This window comes from Pteropus medius, unplaced genomic scaffold (genome assembly GCF_902729225.1).
Source record: "Pteropus medius unplaced genomic scaffold, Ma_sr-lr_union100, whole genome shotgun sequence".
Classification (NCBI taxonomy): domain Eukaryota; kingdom Metazoa; phylum Chordata; class Mammalia; order Chiroptera; family Pteropodidae; genus Pteropus; species Pteropus medius.
In genome coordinates this window covers 14,028,137-14,051,071 of record NW_024340701.1, presented here as the reverse complement: position 1 = coordinate 14,051,071, position 22,935 = coordinate 14,028,137, and the positions used below count along the sequence as shown (strand labels likewise).

Genomic DNA, 22,935 nt, shown 5'->3' with positions numbered 1-22,935 from the left:
AAAACAAATCAAGTTCTCAAGGGCCTGCACTGTGGTTAGGTAATGGCCATACAGGAGCACAAAGGTTAGAAAAACAGGGAACTTGAAAAAAAAAATGTTCTGGGTAAATGGAAGGTAATGCTTACAGAAGAGGAATGGGGAAAATGTTCAAAAGGTTTACACTTGGTGAAGTGCAAGAATACAATGGTCAACAAAACAAAGCAGTAAGAATCTGAGTAGAGAGGAGATTGGGTTACTGTACAACTTAGCAACTGGGGGGAAAGGGGAATTGATATGCTGTTGAATAACCACACATGAGCGGCATGTCACTTTCTCATTCAACAAATATTACTTGAGCGCCTTCTATGGTAACATAATCAGAGATAAGCCTTGCCCTCCAGAAGGTTAGTTTGTAAGTTTATAGTACAAGACTGGCATGCAAATGAGTGTGTGTGCCTGACTCTTGGGTGCAATGACAGAAATTCACTTAAGGGTTCACTGGGACACACTCCAGGCAGCAGCAGCCAAAGAATGAGAAAAGGAACTGCTTTCTGTCTAAAATCTTCTGAAATTTTGTAACACTAAATGTATTATTGATTTTAAATTTATCTAGTATGCTTTATATTATTAATTATGCTAAGTTGTAAATTTATTTCACAGCTCATGAGGAATAGAGGCTCATTGAGGATACATAATTTTGGATTGAAGCACAGGGTCAAGAATAGCCCTTTACACACAGATTCTCAAAAATAATTTTTAAATTAATTGTTCACAGATAATACTAAAATTGTCTGTTACTAAAAAGCGGTCAAAGAGCTACAAATTTGTAAGAAGCCTTAGAGAACACTTAGCCCAAATCCTCCATTTTACAGTTGAGGAAATGGAGAGGCTTAGAAAAGCCTGAGGGTTTGCCTGGGAACACAGTAGGCTAAATGCTTGGTGCTAAGTGTTCTGGGACTGAAACAGTCTGCCTCTCGCTTGACAGGGCTCTCGAGAGCAAAATGAAATTTTGAGTAGCATTAACTCAATATGTATGCTGCTGAAATCTGTACTGACCATGTATCAGTAATTTCTCAGCCCACCCATGCTCAGCACCAATCCAAATACTCATGCCTGCCACACAGCATGCTTTCCGGAGGCTCTCAAAAAATTGTCCTAAAAGCATGTGGTTATGAATGCTTTTCTAGTGAGGACAGGTTTAAGATATATAAGTTTAGCTTCATTCCTCAAAGCTATAATCTCTGAAAATAAATTCCCAAGGCCTTGCAAAGTATTCGATTAAAGCAGTGTAGTGGGTTGATTGGTGGCCCCCCTAAAAGATACATCCATGCCATAGGACTTATGAATGTGACTTTATTTGGAAAAAAATATAATTAAGTGTCTTGAGATGAGATCATCATGGATTACCTGTATGAGACCTAAATCTAATGACAGATGTCCTACTCCATAACTAACAGAAGAAAAGCCAGATAGGAAGAAGAGAAGAAGTGATGCAGCCACAAGCCAATGGGGAGCCACCAGAAGCTGGAAGAAGCAAAGAACAGATTCTTCCCTAGAAAGTTCAGAGGTAGCACAGCACTTTGATTTAGGAATTCTGGCCTCCAGAACAATTAGAGAATTAATTTCTGTTGTTTTAAGCCAACAAGTTTGTGACAATTTGTTACAACAGCCCTAGGAAACCTCACACAGGCAGCAGAAGGCGAAAGAACTAACCTTGAAGTCACCTAGATGATATGCAGGGCAGAGCTCATGTGGGGCTAGATCATCCCTTAAGACTATCTCTTTCCTTATATTTTTCCCAACTCCACTGCCCCTCCCCACGAACACCTACTCCATAAATCTAGTCTGTTCCCTTCAGTCCTGACTGTATAAAGCATGCACAGTTCCTAACCAGGGGCAATTTTGCCGCCTAGAGGATATCTGGCAATGTCTAAAGATATTTTGATTTTGATCATGACTAGGGATAAGAGTACCACTGGCATCTAGGGTTAGAAGGCAGAGAAGTTGCTAAACATCCTATAATGCACAGTTAAACCCTCCGCAATAAAAAATTATCAAGTCCAAAATAGTACTCACTTTGCTACGAAGTATCAGTGGTAATCAAACAGATATGGTCTATTTATTTATTTATTCATTTGTGCTGTAAATCTTCTCCAAATAAAGACTACAGAAAATTGTGCTGAATTTTAAAATCAGTATACTGGGACAGTTTTGGCAGGAAAAGTTCCATTTTTTTCCTAGTCATAATCAGATACATCATGAAAAACCAAATAGACTCATCTAATCTTAGATATTTAAAATGAACTCTTTTGACCCATAGAGAATTGACGATAGCTATCGACTTATAGATGTCTTCAATCTTTACCATTAAAGATTTGGACTTGACTTAACAGAATGCTGAATTCACAAAAAATTGTTATACAATTTTCTATAGTTCTTTCTCTCCCCTTACAACATATTACCATACAACACAAGAATTGCCCACAAAGAAAGACTTTTCTTATAAGTAGAGTCATAACAGGTGAAGGACAGCATAAATCCTGAACAATGACTCCATAAATCCCAGTAAATGAAAGAACCTAATGGTCTTACCTAGGGATCCTAATATTACAACATTTGATGTTTCATTGTTGAAGAAAAATTATTTTTTAAAGTCGAGTTTTCAAAAATACATAAGAATCAATACTGGGGGGAAGCAGAGAGAGGCATGACACTTTCAGGATTCTTTAATGGAAACTAAGTTATTAATGCACCAAAATTGACTGTAATATATGACTATAAAAATGTTTCATAAATGTTTAAAATATGCCTCTCTTTATTAATATTTAACAACCCCATTCAATGAGCTAACAATATCACTTAACAGCATCAGAGATTTTAATATATATTAGTAGAGACTTATTTCAGATTCAGCCTAAGGTACTAGGTTTAGTTTTAATCCATACTGCTAATAAAAAGCAAAATGAGGCAGAGAAAATGTTCTCAGAAAACAGAACCTGAAAGTTCTAAGTTAAAATATGAGCCATGTTATTCTTGCAGATATTTTGAAGCAGATTAATAAGATTTAAATTAAAAACATCATAATGAATGAAAATGTGACAGTAAAATTCATCACATACAAAAATAAACCTGAAAGAGCAAAATGTAATTTGTGTTTATGAGAAAAAAAACCCCACAAACCTAACTCCAGACTGCTTTTTGTTAATGAATTAAGATTTTCCAGATCATCAAATCTGCCTTGTTGACTGTTTCCTTCAGTTGAGGGTATAGAGGGTAGGGAATCGATGCCAAAATTTTCTTTCATCTTGAGAGGAAGAAAAACAGAAATGCATTAGTACTTTATGATAAAACGTGAAACACTGTAAAATTGTTCAAACCAGATAATGATGATAGTGGAAAACTGGCCTTGCAAACAGACCTTCTTTTATAACAGTTTATATTGTGGTAAGCAGTTACAAATGCTGGTAACTTAAAATCTACGAGTGCAGGCTGGTAAAACCTGTTTTTTCCAAACACTGGATTTTTTAACAAATTTGTTTTCTAAACATTAATAAGTAGATTTAAATAAACATTTACCAAAGTAGAGGCATAGAAAGATCTATTAATTCAAGCAAGGTTGATGGTTGATACACACTACCTCCTAGATCATGTTGGATCACCATTTAAATAGGTGATCCCAAAATACCTGGTAAATTTTCATAGCTCTAGACTTTTGCTATGCCTTTCCTAGCACTCTCATTTGCTTGGTGAACACCCAATTACCCAAACTTAAAGCCAAAGATAAGCACAGTCAGTAACTTATATTTTTTTCTCGATCTCCTTTTCACATCTTTCATGATTTTCCAAAGTTAAAATCTTTCAGAACATACAATTTTCACTGAAGTATTTTATTATATTTTAAAAACTTTTATAGGCATAAAATTAAATGATAATATTATGGCCACCATAGGGATATATCTTGATTCAACTGGGGTGAATAGCACTATATTGTTCTCTATTGTTGGAAATTTAGGTTGTTCAAAACAAAAATGTGAATTACATCTTTTACAATAGTCTATTTTTTAAAATTAAGTTATATTGGACAGACTTCAAAGGTAAGATAACTTCCCATAAACCGATGTACCAAATACTGCTAGATTTTTCCAGATTATGAATATACTAAGTATATTACTATCTCAGATACCTCATGGAGCCTACAGAACATAGAATTCAACTCAAATATTAGATAGAAGTAGAAAGGAGATATGACTACTTAGTTGCCTAGAATAAAATAAATGAGAACTTATTAGAGAAGGAAGTAGGGAGGAGAAAGTAGGCAACGAATACTTAAAAAGAAAAAATTGCACAGCAATTTTTGGACTATTTGGACATTTAAAAAAACATTAATGGCAATTATGTAACTGAGGAACAAGAGAATTGATACCTGAATCTGAGATTTCAATACAGTGAGTATGAGGGGTTAGACCTTTAGAAAAATGAATTCAGGTTTTTTTCCAAATAGAGAAGAAAATAATATACCATTATTTTCAGGTAAATAATCCTCAGGCAACAAGAATAAGACCTTTAAAAAATAAGCAAAAGACTTGAACAGACATTTCTGCAAAGAATATTTGAAGATGGTCAATAAGCACATGGAAAGTTGCTCAACATCACTAATAATGAGGAAAATGCAAATCAAAACCACAATGAGATATTACTTCACACCTATTTAAAAAGAAAAAAAAAACAGAAAACAAGTTTTGGTGAGCATGTGGAAAAATTGGAAAACTTGTATACAGCTAGTAGGAATGTAAAATGGTGCAGTTGCTGTGGAAAACAGTATGGTGGTTCCTTAAAAATTTAACATAACATTACCGTATGATTAACAATTTCAATTCTGGGAATATACCCCCAAAATTTGGGTATTTGAACAGATATTTGGGTACCAATGTTTATAGAAGCATTACTCACAAAAGCCAAAGATAGAAACAACCCAGATGTCCATCAATTGATAAAAGGTAAACAAAATGCAGTATATACATACAATGAAATATTAATCAGCCTTAAAAAGGAAGGGAATTCAACATGGATGAACCTTGAAGACATCATGCCAAGTGAAATAAGCCAGACACAAAAGTATAAACATGATTCTACTTACATGAAACACCTAGAGTAGTCAAATTCTTAGACAGAAAGTAGAATTGTGGTTGGTTCTAAGAGAATAGGCAGTTATTGTTTAGTGGGTACAGAGTTTCAGTTTACTAAATAAAAGTTCTGGAGATAGACGGTGGTAATGGTTGCACAATAATGTAATTGTATTTAATGCAACTGGAACTGCAAGCCTAAAAATATTTAAAATGATCAACTTTATGTTATATATTTTACCACAATTAAAAATAGAGAAGCAATGCCACCCTTGTTTAGGCAAGACACATTAGGGGTGAAACAATCTGAATCCATACCAGTTTAGGGAGCAGATAGAGGTTACCTCACATATTAGAAAGCTAGGAAATTTTACACAGATTGGGTAATTAGGATGCATGTCCTTCAAATTGTGAGCTTTGAATGTTGTTATAAATAAGCTTGTTAAAGAGTGCTTTAACAAACAATAGAGTAAGTGGTTACAACGTGAAGATCGTCAATATAAACTTACAAGAGAAATTTTTTAAAAACCTAATGTTATGCAAATGAGTATTTGAGATCAGGATAGAATTTAGACTGACAGTATGGATTCAAAAATTAATGGGTCTCAAACAACATAGGTGGAAATGAAGATCATATAGTTGGAAAGCCATGTTAAATGATCGAAAAGTGACTAGTAGATATTGACATTAAATATGCATTAAAATAATTTTAATAAAATTATGTCATTAAATGTGAGAATAGGCAAAAATTACCATTACACAAGTTTTCAAATATGAACATTTAATTAAATTTATATAGTAAATACTGTGAAATACATTTATATCATCTATATTCCTAAATGTATATTAAAATGGGCCTAGATTTCAGGTCGCCTTATGTTGGAGTAAAAGAAAGTTTTCTTTTTATAGAAGAAAGCCACAATAAGGGAGTATTTATGAATCTTCACTAATCTGTGATTAGAATTTCCTCCATATAACTGAATATTCTGTTTTGGGGTCAAGCACTTACCTATATAGGAGTGAGACTGGCAAAGGTAGAAAGCACCAATGTCAAAGGCATTTTCATATTAAGGTATTTATACAATCCCAAAACATGTGTTCTCTGCTAGACTGCCCAGAGTCCTCTATTATAGGGAATCCTCTGAGGTTCCATAAATACATTAAGCACAGCACCTTGCATAGCAGAAGGACCCACAAGCATTGGCAGAAGGGAAAGGTCTAAGAGAGGCAAAGAAAAAACTCTGCTCTAACTGCCCGATGAGAGGGCAGATGGACGTACACTTTGTACATCTCTGCAGGAAAGCTGCCAGTGAGGGAAGCACCACACTGCAGCTGAACATATCACTCTATATCCCTATATAATACATTTCTTTTCATTTGCCTGGAACTTAATTTGGGGCAGGAAATAAACAAAGAAAAATAAAACACTAATAAATGTCCTTAACAAAAGAAAGATTCCAACTGGTGACCAGTTAACTTTAATTTTATAAAAAGTAAAGTTTATTGGTGATTTAATAGTAAACACAAAACTATTAGAATATAACACTTTCCTGCCAAGTATCACAAATAGGCAGTATCATAAATGTAAAGATAATTTTCTAGAGGTCAGTGACTTTCTGTTTAGTATCTTGTAATACAGAGAACAGTATGGATGAACAAGATATAAACAACAATATATCTTTAATCAATTTGCCTTGACTTCCCTAACGAATACACTATGTGAGAAATATAAAGCTGTGTCTCCCTGAGGGGAGGAAAAATCACAAATGGTAAGAGAACTCTTCCTTGAAATGTGTAATTAGGAGAAAAACAATTACTAAAAAGCTAAAGGAAAAAACCACTATGTAGCAAGGCAACCATAGCTTACTGACTCCAACTGCAAGTTGTGTAATACAGAAAAGATGAGTTTTTACTTACGGCAATACACTGTATGGTACATCTTGGAAAAAAGATTAACTATGAATAGACTCATTAAATTTTGTTTTTTTGAAAGTTACATGACATAGAGACTGGGATAGGGAGGGGAGGAAACAGGGAGGGTGTAGAAGATCTGTTCTAGACCCTTACCATGTTTTCAGTGCTATAGCCATATTGCTGTTTCTCCTGGGAATATACACTCATCACAGATCTTGCTTCTTGAGGCTCAGGTGGTTCACTATCATGCAACCACTGGGTACGAAAGTAAATTTCCTTCATGGATGCAACAGGAGCAGCCTGTTGAACATGGGATGAGGGATACAACTCCATGGACTGCAAGCAATCTTGATATAGCTCATATTCTTCATCAACAAGCATTTCTCTTTCTTCACCCATTTCCTGCACTCTGGGAGTCAGAAATTCATGCATTTCCCAGGCCTCTTTGCTGCTGTCAATCTCTTTTTGTTGGGACTGGAAAGATTTCCCCAAATTTAGAAATGGTTCATCCACAAGTTCTTCTTTAAAATAGGGTTCATCTCTAAATCCCTGTTAAAAAAAAAAAGTTGCAAAAAATTAAACTACACCTGTCCTAAAGATGCACTCCACACATTAACTAAAAAATTAACCCCTGACATAACTATAACAACATTATTATATGCCAATTCATAGATAACATGAACGCTTTCCATTACAAATGAAGAGAGATACAAGCTCACTACCACACAACTCTCAATCCAGGAAAAGAATGAACAAAAAAATAGAGACAGAAATCTGCCCTTGGCAAGGTGAATGAGTATTCTAAAAAAATTCATTACACATTAACCACCTGAAAATTCTCAGTCAGAAATAGGAAGTTTGTTAAACTTCTACACTGAATATTTAACCCACGAATCTCATATAAAAACTAGTACAAAAATACACTTTTTACTATTAGTTGAGAAAGCAAAGACTTAAAAGGTCAGGAGTTTCAAGCTTCTGTAACTCAGAAATTATGGCAATTTGATCAAAATATATTCTTTATACACTAAAGATATGGGGAGTACGTCTCAAAGTGAGTACTATTATTTTATAATATATAATGTAATAAAAAATATAGTTTTCATCTGCTTTGAAAATATGACAAAAAGGGATGAATACAGTATGCTCTTAGTTTATATTTCACTAAACAGAAGATCAAGTACATTCAAGTGACGCTAAAAAGTCAGAGATGTGTGAGAACTTTGTTGACTTCCTAGAAAATGCCTGAGGATGATATGGATCCGCTGAGCCTTTGGCCTAACTCTTAGGGACCTCATGGTGCTGGGTGGAGTGAGGCTCAAATCCCTCTAAGGGGTCAGTGACATTTCCTATTTTAAATCCTATTTATTAAGTATTATTAAGTATAAATTCCTGAAATGAATTTATTCCTTTCCATTGCTTCCTCGCTTGCAGCTAAATATCACTGTGGTGAAGCTTTTAAATTAATAGGGCATACCAAATACTGCAAACTAGTTAAAATTTTTTGTAAGTTGCATTAGAGGGTATATTTGAACATCATACGGTTATGAAATTTTAACAAAAAAAGTCTACACAAAAAATATATATAATGAACATAATAGGACTAATATCAGTTTGAGACACTGTCAACAAATTATGTAAAGAATACCAAAAGACAGTTGTCAACAAGTAAAGCAAAACCATACTCTAACTGCAAAGAGCAAAATAAGCACAATTTGTTTTAAAAATAAAAAAGGAAATGCTTCAAAATATACTTTCTAAAATTAAAATAAAGTCAGGTTGAACTAAATAACTCTTTTCTTTAGAAAGTATTCAATAAGAAGTTCTCTTGTACAGGATTTTCTACAGCATTTTAAATACAGGTCTATTTTCAAAAATATGTTCTACACTCAAAATTTTAAGAATATATTAGTATAAAAGAAAGTATGTTCTCTGAAAATGACTTACACTTGGCCAATGTCATTTATGGAGGCAATGTGATATAAGAGGAAAAAGATTTCAAATAAAAAAAATTAACAAAGAAGGGGGATTATTTGAATTTTATCTATTTAGCTAAGGGAGTAGGAATAAGCTTTCGTCTTCTTCACAGAAACTTTAGCTCACAGCAAACCATTCATGGGGGAAATAAATTTACTAAATACCTTCGGGGCTTCAAGTATTAAAGATGAATTTATATCATGAATTGTTTCTGAAATTTCAGTCTTGTCTTCATTAGTGTTTGAATGCAAAATGTAACTTTCTTCCTCTTTATCATTTTCCTGAAAATAGAAGCATTTTTTATTTTTAAACTTTTTAGTACAGTTGAAATGTTTTTGCCAACCATGATGCTCTTTTTTGACTGAGATATAACTGACATATTAGTTTTAGGCATACAACATAATGATTTGATATATATATTGCTAATCCATTACCACAATAAATTGAGTTAATATTTGCAACTTTCAAATATACAATACACTACTGTTAACTACAGTCACCACGTCATACACTACATCCCAAGGACTTATTTACCAGATAACTGGAATTTTGTACCTTTTGACCTGCTTAACCCATTTCCCCACCCCCAACCTTCTGGCAACCACAGAAACACTTTTATAATCAAGATAATCAAGAAAATACTTTGGTTTCAAGCTCTCTTTAGATTAATTCTTATTTTTCCATTAAGTGCAAGTACACAATAAAATTTATGCACATTATTTTATTAGAACAAGCTTTTCCTTTAATAATTAAAAAGAAAGCCATATTCAGGTCAAAGCTTCTCAAACTTTTTATTCTTTTTATGTGTTCCTTGAAGAAAAAAATCACTTTCCCAGGAATGGACCTTATTATTAAGAAATGTATAAGTATATACAGGGTGATATTCAAAATGTTTAACAATGGTACAGTGTAGTCACTGTCCATCAGAAGAGGAACAGCTCACTATCAGTCCCAGGTAATAGCATAGCCACTATTTATCAAGTCCTAAGTATATATCACAATCTACAGTAAATACTTTTATATGCTTTATCTCAGCGTCATCTTTACGATAATCCTGTAAGGTCAGGATTTTATATTTTATATTTATAAAGAATAACAGCAAACAGGCACATGTTTAAGCCCTTTAAATATACCAATTCATTTAATATGTTTATCAATATACTCTGATTTCGCTTCAAATGTTATTTATTATTAATATATACTCTAAGAAGTAGGTGGTCTTATTAATCTCATTTTATAGAAGAGTGGAAGAGACACAGTAATTTGCCCAAAGTTACATAACTAGTCAGTTACACACCCAAAATTTGAACCCCAGCTGTCTGGCTCTAGAGCCTGATCTCAACTACTGTGTCATGCAATTCCCATCTTGTAGATGAGGAAGTGGGAGCTGGTAAGGTTAAATAACTCGGTCAAAGAATACACAGCCTTGCAAATCACAGAACTAAGCAAAAACCCACAGTTGTCTGGCTAAAGAACTCCATTGCCAGCTCTGTTCTGTTAGTTCTGAAGATAAAATGCAGTTTTTAAAGTCAGTCCATTCATTTTTTTGGATCTGGTCCATCCGAGGGGACTTTGTAGATAAGAGAAGGTAAGTCACATTTGTGGTTAACATGAAAATTATTATATACATAATATGTATCTAAATAAATAAGACTATAAGATTATATAATATCTATAAATATATTATGTAGATAATATATATCTATATGATACAAGACTCAATAAAAAATCATTTTGTTCTCCTGTTTATATTTATAGCCTTTCTGCTGCGACCTGACTTTCGACCTCTTTATTTAAACTCTATCCTCACTTCTGCTGAGAATGAGTAAATGCTCAGTAGATATTAGGGGGTTAGACAAGTGGCCACCAACTGAACCATGAAAGAAGAAGAAAGACAGAGAACTTGGAGAAGATCCATGCGTCACTATTTATAGCTCACAAGTAGTTTTGCTAGAAGAACCCAGATGTTAAATAAGGAATTAACAACTGGTAATTCCACTAAGAATTTTTCAAGTCTTGAAAGTGACCTTTCTTTCATCCCTTTACTGGCCTCCCACTCCCAAGTATCCTGACAGCCTTCTGCTCACTCAGGGAAGCCTGGACAAAGGTCCATCTCACAATCATTACATTCTAAAATCTTCTAAAAGTGAGGCTCCGAGGTCTCAATCTTTCTACATCTCTACTCCCTGCCAGAAATAGCACAGGAATCCATACCCAGTTCGTACTGTTCCATTTCTCACACTGCCTGAGACTTCCTTAAACTGCTTCAAAGTAAAATCATGCTGTTTAAGTCCTGTAGGCCATAAACAATTTATGAGTTCCTCCGGCAGTTCAAATAATCATCAGGGAAAATCTAGACAAAGTTCCTGCCACAATCCAAAAATACCAAGAAGATGAGGTCCTTGTAAGACTACCAACATTTCCCTTCCTTAATTTGTCCGAAAATCAAATTGGGTATCTCATGGTATATATTAGCTATGGCAACACCCACACACCAAATATATGCAAAATAAAGTCAGGAACTTGACCTAGCTATGTGCTATGCTCCATTCTGAAACATTTAAAGTGTCTGACAGGTACAATATACAGACATCTTTATGTATAATAAATGAAATATAAAAAAGTAATACATGAAGGTCATGCTGATGTTCTCCAATGTTCTGCAAAATACATATGTAATACATGAATCTATCTATACCTGTACCTATGTATATAAACATATCTGTCTATATGAACACTTATAGTATGTTAATATGTTTCATAGAATAAAATTTTAGAGTTAAGAAAGATCTTAGGAGTTCTTTAGTCTTATTCAGCCTTTTCAGAAATGAAAAAATAGGCTCAGAGATGAAAAGTAGTACACCTATCATCAAATTATGAGTACAATTGTTTCTCAGAGTATAAAATTATACATTAGAATTACGAGGTGACTCACTGAAGGGGCAGATTCCTGAACAGCACATCAGAATCCCTAAGTCAGAATCTCTGAGGTTAAGACTTGGGAAACTGCATTTTAACCAACTCCCAGATGATTCTTAGATAAAGCACATATCTCTGAGTTTGAAAATCTCTAGACTAAATCATAGCAAAGGTAGAAACGGAGCCCAGATTCCTTGAAATCCAGTCCAACACTCTACTGTAACCATGCTGTTTCAGACATGCTGTATGCAAACTATACTAGTGACAACAATTAAAACAGAAATATATAACATTGTGGCTGAGAGCACAGGGTCTGAAGCCACTTTGTTGAGTTTATATTCCAATTCTGCCCCTTACTAGTTATATCACCTTGGATAAGTTATTCAGCTCTCTGTCCCTTGACTGACTCATCTGTGATATGAGTAATAAGAGAACCATCTCTTAAAGTTCTGTGAGGATTAAATTAGTTAATACCTGTAAAAGGCTTAAAATACTGATTGACATATAGTAAGCACTTAATAATACTTTAATACTTCTTGAAAATTATCATCAAGTAATTTTTTGCACTGGGGAACCTCAACAGCACTATAACTGTAATGTGGCCTTCGATCATAAACAGTGATCTGGCCCAGTACATGAGATTAGCAATAAGATTACTTCAAGATGCCTGGAGTGTATAGGAGTTTAGATGGTAGGTTACAAGGCACTTTGATGGTCAGAAAAGCATATTAAAATCTCATTGCCATATGGTTAAAATGATACAGTTAACTGGATTTCAATTTATCATGCCATCTCGACATCATTTCCAAATGAAAACTAAAAGGCATAAATACTTATTTTAATTTACATCATAAGGAATGTGATGAGACCTTAGAAGTCTGCATGCAGATAAAAATGGTAGTAAAAGTGTAGTAGTAGGACTAGTACTGTTAGCAGTTGGCATTTATGGAATAATGTGCTAAGTACTTAATGTATATCATCTTTAATTCCCCAAACCCTATGAGAAAGAATTTTTTTTTTTTTCTGATTCTGTCTGTAAGTGAAAGACATTAAGAAACTTGCACAAGGACACACATATAGTAAGCAGTGGAACAAAGATTCAAGGCCAAGTGTATTCATCTCCAAAATCCATGTTCTTAACTATTACACTATTATCAATTCCTAGATTAACAAAACTCAACACTTACCACCAAAGGCTTACAGATGCCAAGGCGTACAGTGCCTGGTGGCACAGCTTTCAACACTTCCACAGCTTCAGCAAGTGCGGTGTTGTCCAAACAGTGTTCATTGACTGAGACCAGGCGGTCTCCAGGTAATAGTTCTCCACTTTTTTCTGCAACACTATTCGCCACCAGGGAACGAATCACAATCACTGATCTTGTGGAATCTAAGGGGTCCTAAGGATCAAACAAAGACGAAAGATAAGTCAGTTCCCTGAAAACAAATATACAGCTTTAAGACAGTTTATGTTTACTCCTGAAACTCATTTGACTATTTATTTATGTGTCTGGCATTCTGGTGATATTCTTCCAAAGAGGACACAATCTATTAAAATATCATTCTAAACATCCACACAGATTATCAGCGTGTACCAAGCTGACAACGAAAACTTAATTTTAATTGCACGTATGAGTGCTCAATACATATAGATTTCTTTTTTAAAACTTTTGGTGACCGATATTTTGTTGGATTACAAGAGGTGCAAGGACAACCTGGCAAAATTCTGACATCCTCAAGCATAGTCATCCTATAGACCAAAGACAAGCCCATCTATCATTGCTCTTGGGCAATAAGTAGGCCTCAAGAGAGGTGTGCTATGGGAAATGATACTCCATTCTTAGGCATTCTGCCAGTATAGAATCCTTCTGCTAAATCACTTAAATTCAAAAAAAGACATGGAAACCATGTAATATTCCACTGCATTTAAAAAATATATTTAAAAACGTGATACCCTAAAATTATGACATAGTATAGGTACCCCTACATGAGAACTCTTCATACATAGAAACACATTGAATAAAACCAATGCGCAAATATCTCTCATCCATTGAGACTTCCACATTTCTTTTCATTACGCACTGAAGAGAACGCTGACATTTTATAGATACATTTGGTTAATAAAAACCAATTTATAGCCCCTATTATTTTTTATTTTATTCAACAAACTGATATATAGCACTTAATATGTGTCAGGCTCTGTTCTAAGTGCTTCACAATCATTAATTCAACCAATCCTTACAGCAAACTCCAGGATGTGGGTAGATTTATTGTCTGTATTTTATGAGGAAACTGAGCATCAGAAAGTTAAGGAAACTTGCTTGCCAAGATCACCCAGTTGCTAAGCGGAAAAGCTAAGATTTAAACCCAAGCAGCGTGGTTCCTAAGCCCTTACTCTTGGCCACCATTGTTCTGCCATTTGTTCTGTACCATGATGATAGTCAGACGAAATTGGAAATAAAGAGTGGTGAATGCAAAGACGTATACACATGGAAATCTTATTGTTGAGTAGAATCTCTATTTGTCCTGATGGTGGAGGTATATGGTCCTATCACTGAACCTCAGATTTAGTGTGGAAAAAAATCCCTATCACAACAGGATTTCTTTGGTTTGTCTATTTCACTCTTACTGTTTCATTATGCACAGACCGTTCCATAAAGGCAAGACGTAGTAACGTGAGATTCTACTATTGTTAGTTTCAATTAAACTCTTTCTTAGAAAGTAGAGAAACTGCCAAGTTCCAGGCTTGTTTGTTTGAAGTGGCTGATGGTTCTTTTGAACTTTTCCGATCCAGTTTCCTACACTTCTGTGTTTCAGACATTGAGGTTAATTTTCGAGTATTACATAGAATTTTAACCAAATATGCAATATTTAAATCAACAAAGGTTAAACAGTTAATTCCTTGAAATATGCCTTTAAACAACTTATCTTACTTTCCTTAACTAATCTTGCTTTTTCATTCCCAAGAGATTCTTGGTAAATTTCTAACATGCTCTGATCTATAACACTACATATTTATGGAGAGGATTGAAAGTAAGTACAGTCATGGGAACTCATTAATAAAGTACATAGTGTTAAACTATAATTACACCAATATTTTCAAGTAGAGGGAGCTATTGCATAGGAAGAAAACAGAAAAGAACCGAAAAAAAAAAAAACAAAAAAAAACACACACACACAGTGGCATATCAGCAGGCAATCAGCACAGCAATATAAAAGAGCTGTCTATTTTGTCACTGGCAACCATGAATCACAACACACTTTTCATTCTGAAATATGAAACCATTAGATTTTAAGTTTGACACACTAATAAATAAGCTGTACAATTATGTCCTTTATTTAGGATGTCAGATTTTGATGAAAGGCTTTTTTATTGGGGGGAAGGGAAACGACATAATAGCTTATTCCCCTCATGAAATGCACAGAAAGCAGCCAGCATTACTTCATATTAATAATTACTAAACTTTCTTAGAGAAAATTGCAACAGTAAAATAAACTGAAAGCAAATAAATTAATTCACTAGGTTGGTGTGAGCAATTTCTGTAGTTTCACATAACACTGAATCAAAAAGTACTTATTTTTAACCTGAATAAATAGGTGAACTGTTTTCCAAAATGCAACCAGTTGAAATGATAATTAGAAACATTTCAAAGGAAGTTTAACCAGGAAATAATGGAAATAGAAAGATTAATAGATTTCTCTTATTATAGAAAAGTCATGGTGAGCACTTATTTACACAAAGTGCAGTCTTCTTTAGATCTCAAAATAGTACCAGGTGTGCTTGCTTATAAAAATTTATTCAGGCTTAGCTCTCTAGTTATTCTAAACACTAAATCTATTCTACCCCCACTTTCCTGGAGAAGAGACCCCAATGGTGGCTTCTTTGTCACTTATAAATGACAAACTACCCACTTCTGAAGATGCCCCCATTATGTATAATCACTACTTCATTTCCTATGATGACTTTTCTAACCATGTGCTTTCCCATGTTGCTGAATGAAGTTAATTTAATGAGCAACAGTCATTTCCTTTCACGGTCATCACATGTAGCAGCTATCCTATGGGAAAACAGCCACTGCTATTGCCTACTGGGGTGGCTACTATTCTTAAGGCTCGGATGCATAAAAAATGCTAAAAAACAAAAAACATCCAGATTTAGGCTGCTTCTCATCAGAAGTCTGTTTTCTGAAAATATGGTCCATAATATCACACCCACATTATATCAAACAAAATGTTATAAGGATATTTCTCATGACCTCTATCCAACTCCTAGACTCCAATCAGATTTTTTAAGTCCCTATCAATTTTTATCACCTTTAAACATAATTTTTAAAACCTCTAACTTTTCTTGTTGTGGTAAATAACACTGCAAGGAACATTGTATTCAAGAATCAAGATATTTGAGACTAAACAGTCAATAGGGGGCACTAAACACCAATCACAAATCACAAGAAACATCTTTTACCATGCAAGCCATTCTCCTCTTCTGAAGGATTCTTTTCCCTCTTTATTCAAAAGTCTTATATTATTATATATGTTCTAACACTACCCCATGTTTGCTTAAACTCAATCTTTTATGAAAATTGTTCCCTACAGCTCTCAAAAATATTATCAAACTCCCACAATCAATTAGAGAACAGCCAACCTTCACTAGAATACTACATAAGAAAATGGATTTGACTTTAATTCTCTTCATTACTCAGCTATAAAATCCTAAGAGAACCCACCTAACTGCTCTGTCTCACAAGTGAATAAAAATCATCATATCTGCCTGAAGAAAAGTGGATATAAGGATTTTTGAAGTCTCTGGAAGTGACGCTAATGTTTGATATCTATTATAATCACAGGATGTGTCAATGTTGGGGGAAATCCAAGTTGACAAAGACTCCTCTACTAATCCCAAGTGGCATTACCATTCACCCAAGTCTTCATTTACTCTCCTTCACCCCTCCACTGAGTTGCTCACTACAACGTGTCAATTCGATCTTTCTATTCTGATTCTATCTCTCCATTTCCATGGCACTACCCTGATTCAGTTTCTTGTTATTTCCTGTCTGTGCACCTGCTACAATCTCCCAATAGGTCCACTTATCTCCAACCTTACTCTAATCAGTCTATTTTCTCCAGAGATGAAAGAACGATCTTTAAAAATTAAAAATGTAATCATAATTCTTCCTCTGCTTAAAACACTTCAGTGACACCCACAGCCTTCAGGATAAAGTCCCAACTCTTTGGCAGAGAAATTCCTTCAGGGCTGCAGTTCAGCCTCATCTCTTACTCTCCCCACATGTACCACTGCCCACTTGCATTTGCCCCACACTGTCTTAACAATACAGAGCTACTGAAAATCAGAAACTGTGAAATGCTTTGGCATGCTTTGTGACATTCTATAAACCATTCCGTTTGCCAGGAATGTTCTCCCTGCCCTACTGCCACTTACCTACATCTCTGCTACAAGAGCCAGTTCAAGTGTTTTCTCCAATGAAGAGCTTTCTCTGACTCCCCAAGGACTCAAGCACCTCCTAATCTGTGGTATCTCTAAACATAAAAAAGACTTTCCATTACAGCATTTGTCATAATATATATAGTTTCCTTACTGTCCCTGACCTCTTAAAATAAGTTAGGTTCTTCTGCTAGATATACTCATAGCATCTTGCATTTTCTCTATTATAAAATTTTTGACATTTTACTGGAATTATTTTAACCATCTTCCCCAACAAAAATAAGTTCCTTGAGAGCAAGAACATGTTTGCTCATTTGCTGCTCTATTTCCAGGACCTACTACAGTGCCTGCCTCATAGAAGGTACTGAAGAGTAGTTGAAATATCGAGTGGCTGAATCTAGTTTCTCTCTCCTCACAGGATTTGGTGTACTGGATAAGTACACCATCATATATGAATAACAACAACAGCATCAACTGGTAATACTTTCCGAGCTCTTGCCATGCCAGGCATGTATTTGCTAAATGAATGAGTGTGGGAAGAAGGCAAATTGTGTAAGGTATATTTACTACTTTGCCAAAGTGTATAAAATCGAGCTTCTTAAATATCACACGTGGCCACTAGAGGTTTCTATTTTAGTACCTAGCTGATGAAAAGTTGGAGAGCACGGAATGTGCAGCGTGCCTGCATGGACAGGTAAAACTGCCTTTGTTTGCTAAATTTACATTTACATTTACTTTCTCAAGAATCCATTCATTTGGTAGAACATCTTTACATGAACATATACAAACATGTGACAATCATTATGCTCAAATGGATGAGATTCAAAGTTTCTGAAGTGTCTATAAAATGTATTATATGAATATCTGTATACATTCCCACAGATCAAAGAGACCAGAGTTCACATAAATAAAGCAGAGTGCAGGGGTGTCACTGGGGGCAGGAAAGTTTAGTTGAAACGTGGGCTCTGTCAGAGACAGATATCAACTAGAAAACATGGACAGTTATAACTATAAAGCTGCCTCAAAACTAAAACTACAAATACAGACAAGCAAGTATGGAAAGCTTGGCGAAAAGGCACAAAGCAGGGAATATTACATAAAGAGGAGACAGAAGAAATAAATAAGAACACTGGTCACATTTAATAAATTGGCTAATGCATTATTGGTGACGCATTTTTGAAAATAAGAAGCACATGAGACATACACCAAGGAATGTTCTGACATTCAATATTTATAGGCTTTGGAGTATTACTCCAGTGAAGAAAAACAAAAATCAAAGTCTGATGATGTCCTAACTATATAGATTCAAAATAAAAAATAACTTTGGGTTCTTCTTCTTTTAAAATCTATTCTATATCCAACACCCAAACTTTTAAAAACATTGAGTAATGCAATAGGAATTTAGAGACCACAACAGGAAGGCAAAGAGAAAGATCACAGCTTATTTCGGATAAAAAATGTATGTAAATTACTTTACATGTGATAATTCTGACACTTATTGCCAACTGAGTATATTCAAATATAAAGTTAGTCTATAAAGTATTTAGTTAAAACCTAAATAAATTAACAGCTAAGTAAATTTCCAAGATAAGATCTCAAGGAAATTACTAAAATGGAGAATAAAAAAAGAAACCACTAAGTTTAAAAGGGAGACAACTATTTCATCCTGAAGGTAGGCAGAGAAAGAAATTGGGTACAAAGAAAAGCAAAGAAAAAGCTCCTTTACGCACGCATGACCATACAAGACACACAACACACACACACACACACACACACACACACACAGAGAGAGAGAGAGAGAGAGAGAGAGAGAGAGAGAGAGAGAGAGAGAGAGAGAGATACATCTTAAGGAAAAAACGGTGATCTTCAGATGCTCTGATACACAGCTGGCATGAATTAAAATTTTCGTTGTTAGCAATGTCAGTCAGGAAACAGGAATTCAAAGATTTTTTATTTTTTAACGGAGAAAATATACATAAAAGAGAGAGACAAGGAAGACAGATATCCATTCTGCCAGTGGTAGGATGAGTATGGATTAGAAGTCAAGAGACAAGTTTTGTTGCCAGCCTGGCTGTGTATAGTCTCACAAGTTCTTCATGTCTCTGAGTCAGTTTCCACAATTGTAAAAAGAGGAAGTTGGATACATGACAGTTATGATCTATTCCACCAACTCCAAAATCCTATAAGTTTGACAGAATATCTTGAGTCGAATTTGTCATTAATTTCTACCAACACATTCACAAAACTACCATAAAAAGTAGAAAATGATGGAAGCTAATTAAAAACACAGCATCAGCAATAAAGATGTACTATGGTCACAAATATGCTATAATTTTAGTTAGTGATATCTTTTAAGAACTCATAAAAAGGTGACTGCACAAGATCTAACTCCCTGAGTATTCTACCATCTAAACAAAAGATATAACAAAATATATAACATGTACCCTTTTTTTATAAGATGAGTCTTCAAACAATTTTTTTTCCTTTGCATTTTTAGATAATAACAAAAGACACATCAGAGACTAAAAGTTGAATTAAAATCACTAGACTCATCTGGTTTAAGATAGTGGGATGTAATTAATTATACTCAAAGAGCTTCTGATTTGACCAACAATCTAAGCATTTACTTTTAGGAAAGAGAAATAAATGTATTTATAGTGAATGCAAGGCAATAACTAAATGATTCTAATGAATAATAAGCAAGATTTGTTTTCAGAATATCACCCCATTTTTAACTATTTTATGATATAGCTAAGTATTACACTAATCATACCAATTACCACAACACCATCATGTTCAAAATCTGTACCTACAAAATACATTCAGTGCACTCAAGATAAGTTAAGCTGATATGGTTCCTCGTCTCTTATTGCTTCCTAAATACTATTAGTCATTAAGAATAGATTTTTCCACTCATCACACATAGAATTAAATAGTCCCTGAGCAGTGTAGTAAGCACAGTATGTAAGGCAATTAAAATTGCAATAGAAGAGAAGTGGACAGAGAAGCTTGCTAAAAGAACAAAATATACTCTGAAGAGGAAAAATAATATATAAGCTTGCACATAATTTTATTCTGTATAGTTTAATACTTTAAAATCTATTTTAAGCACCACAATAATTAAAATGGTTCAAACAGGAATCTCATGGAAATCACTTCTTGAAGGCTATTGCTTTCCCTTATCCCCTTCTAGTCTCCTATTAGATATTTTTCTTGGCTATTAAATATGTTCCTTGGATGTTTCGTCTTTTGAAAAATTTATGTTGTGCTGTAATGGTTTACATGTTTAATGTTCACTCCTGGTCCAGGAATTTTGCTGGTTTTAAGGAAAACAAAACAAAACATACAATCTTCCTTTATCTAAAAGGCCCATCATTTGGCTGAAATGGCTGAGGTTCCACCAAGCAGACAGTAGTACTCAAGTACAAAGTCACCACCTCTAATAAAATCCATTAACTGAAATGTGAATACACTTAACACTACCAAACTATACACTTAAAAATGGCTGCAATGATAAATTTTATGTTCTATATATTTTACCAAAAAAATTTTTAAGTAGGAAATAAATTTATAAGAAATACTCCAATATCTTCCAAGGGGAAAAAAAAAATATATATATATATATATGTATTAGTTGAAAGGTATTATGATGCAGAGAAAGTATAGACTTTTAAAAGCTTTTTTAATATTGGTTTTGGAAATCATTTTAATTTTCTAAACGAGTCGCTCTCAACCTAAACACTTACAAATACTAGATGAGTGATAGTGTTCAAGTTGTTTAATCTCTGAGACTTAGATTTCTCATTTATGAGTGGAAATAACAGTATAGATTTCATAGAGTTGTTAAAAGCATTAAATGAGATAAGGTATGTAAAGAGATTAGTAAGCCCATAGTAATCACTTCATCAGTGCTGTTACTATTATTATTATTACTATGAAGATGATAATAGAAAAGGAAGTAGGATAAATGAGTTTGAGGAGTTAACATTTACCATCTCATTTACTGTTTTAAATTCAACAAATATGTGTGATTTAGACCAACAGTGTTATCAATTGCTAACCCATTCATGATGTTACATGTTTAAGATATGAAGACAAGGGGTTGACCTTATACTCTAGATACACAGGCCTCTGAACCTGAAGGCTCAAAACAGCATGGTGCCCTTAGTCATTCTCCCTTAAAGCAGACACTGAAAGATGGGAGACACCTCTAGGCTGGGAGATTCTCTGGTAATCAGTGGCACATTAAGGACACAGGATACCCTTATTTCTTTAGAAAAAATTTGCAATTTTTTTTTTTAATCCTTGAAAGGGCAGTCGATCCTCTTTGATATTATAGAATAACATGTACACAAGGTATAGAAAAAAACTTTCCCAACTTTTGAAACTACAGGAAAAGGCCAAGGCGTTCTGCTGGGAAATCTAAAGTAAAACATAGAGTTTCTATTCTCTGGAAGTAAAAAAGCCATCAGGTCTCTAGAGAGCTTTGGCTGGACGGAATAAAGGTAAGGGACCAAAAGGATTCAGAAATACTCTTAAGTAAACCTTTTGGAATTGCACTATGTTTCTCTGGAAAGACAACTGAAAATTTTTACCATCTTTCACTTGAGCCATAAATATGAAGAATCAGTGTTGTTTCTGGTCTAAAGACTGTACTTTCACACTACCAGACCATAGACTTTGGATCCGAGCTCCACCACTAATTGGGTGTCCCTGAGCAAACACCCTAACCTCTTGTCAGTTTCCTCATCCAAAATTGAAGAAGATTATAGGGTCTACCTACCTCATGCAGTTGTAGAGATTAAGTCAGCATATGTGCGCGTGCGCGTGCGCACACACACACATACACACAAACACAAAGACTCAACAATGCCTGACACAGAGTAAACAGTACATGATTACTGGTTATTATTACTATGTGAAATGGTAGTGATGTTTTCCAAATAAATTAGCACACAAAGTTTCTCAAAGGATTTTTTCATTAAAAAGGAATAAAATTTCAAAGTTTAGATAGATATTGAACAGTTCACAATTACTAAAGAAAATAAAGACATGAAATCAGGACCAAGTTATCAACTTCAGAACATTCCTGTACCTGGAATGTTCACTATGTGCTTGTCTAGAAAGTAAGTCCCAATTCCCTTGGAGGCTTCTCTTGATCCTAAGAAACAATCATCACAGGGTCTCTTATCTCTTAGACTTACTGACACCACTGCTAAAACAATAATGTATTGTACAGAGTAGTTCCCAAGTCTGTTTCCTTTATTCTATTTTAACATATGTTTCTTTGTCCACTATCTCTCTACTCCTTATTAAATTTAAACTCCATTAGGACATACAGTCTATTGCCTATTTTGTTCACTGCTATATCCTCAGTGTTGGGAACAGTGCCTGGCACAGAAGATGCTCACTAAACATCCGTTAAATATAAGATCTTTAAAGGGAACATATCTTTTCATCTTTACTAGCTCTTATTAGTTCATATTAAGTAGATAATTTTTTTGAAAGAGAATGAACAACAGGCATATCAAGTGTGTACTCAAATTCTGTCTTTAAAAATCATCATCATTTTTTAGTAAACAG

General features: G+C 34.3%; 1 protein-coding gene across 6 annotated transcripts in view; it reads right to left on the bottom strand.

The window, feature by feature from the left end:
• The window catches only part of PATJ (PATJ crumbs cell polarity complex component), a 287,089-nt gene that overhangs the window by 193,237 nt on the left and 70,917 nt on the right, over positions 1 to 22,935 (bottom strand). For all 6 annotated transcript variants that reach the window (XM_039887878.1, XM_039887926.1, XM_039887916.1 and 3 more), the window contains exons 18-21: positions 13,100 to 13,309; positions 9,158 to 9,274; positions 7,170 to 7,565; positions 3,160 to 3,283 (exon numbers count right to left, since the gene is read on the bottom strand). In XM_039887878.1, the coding sequence (XP_039743812.1) occupies positions 3,160 to 3,283; positions 7,170 to 7,565; positions 9,158 to 9,274; positions 13,100 to 13,309 (847 nt within the window). The remainder of the gene's footprint in view (positions 1 to 3,159; positions 3,284 to 7,169; positions 7,566 to 9,157; positions 9,275 to 13,099; positions 13,310 to 22,935) is intronic.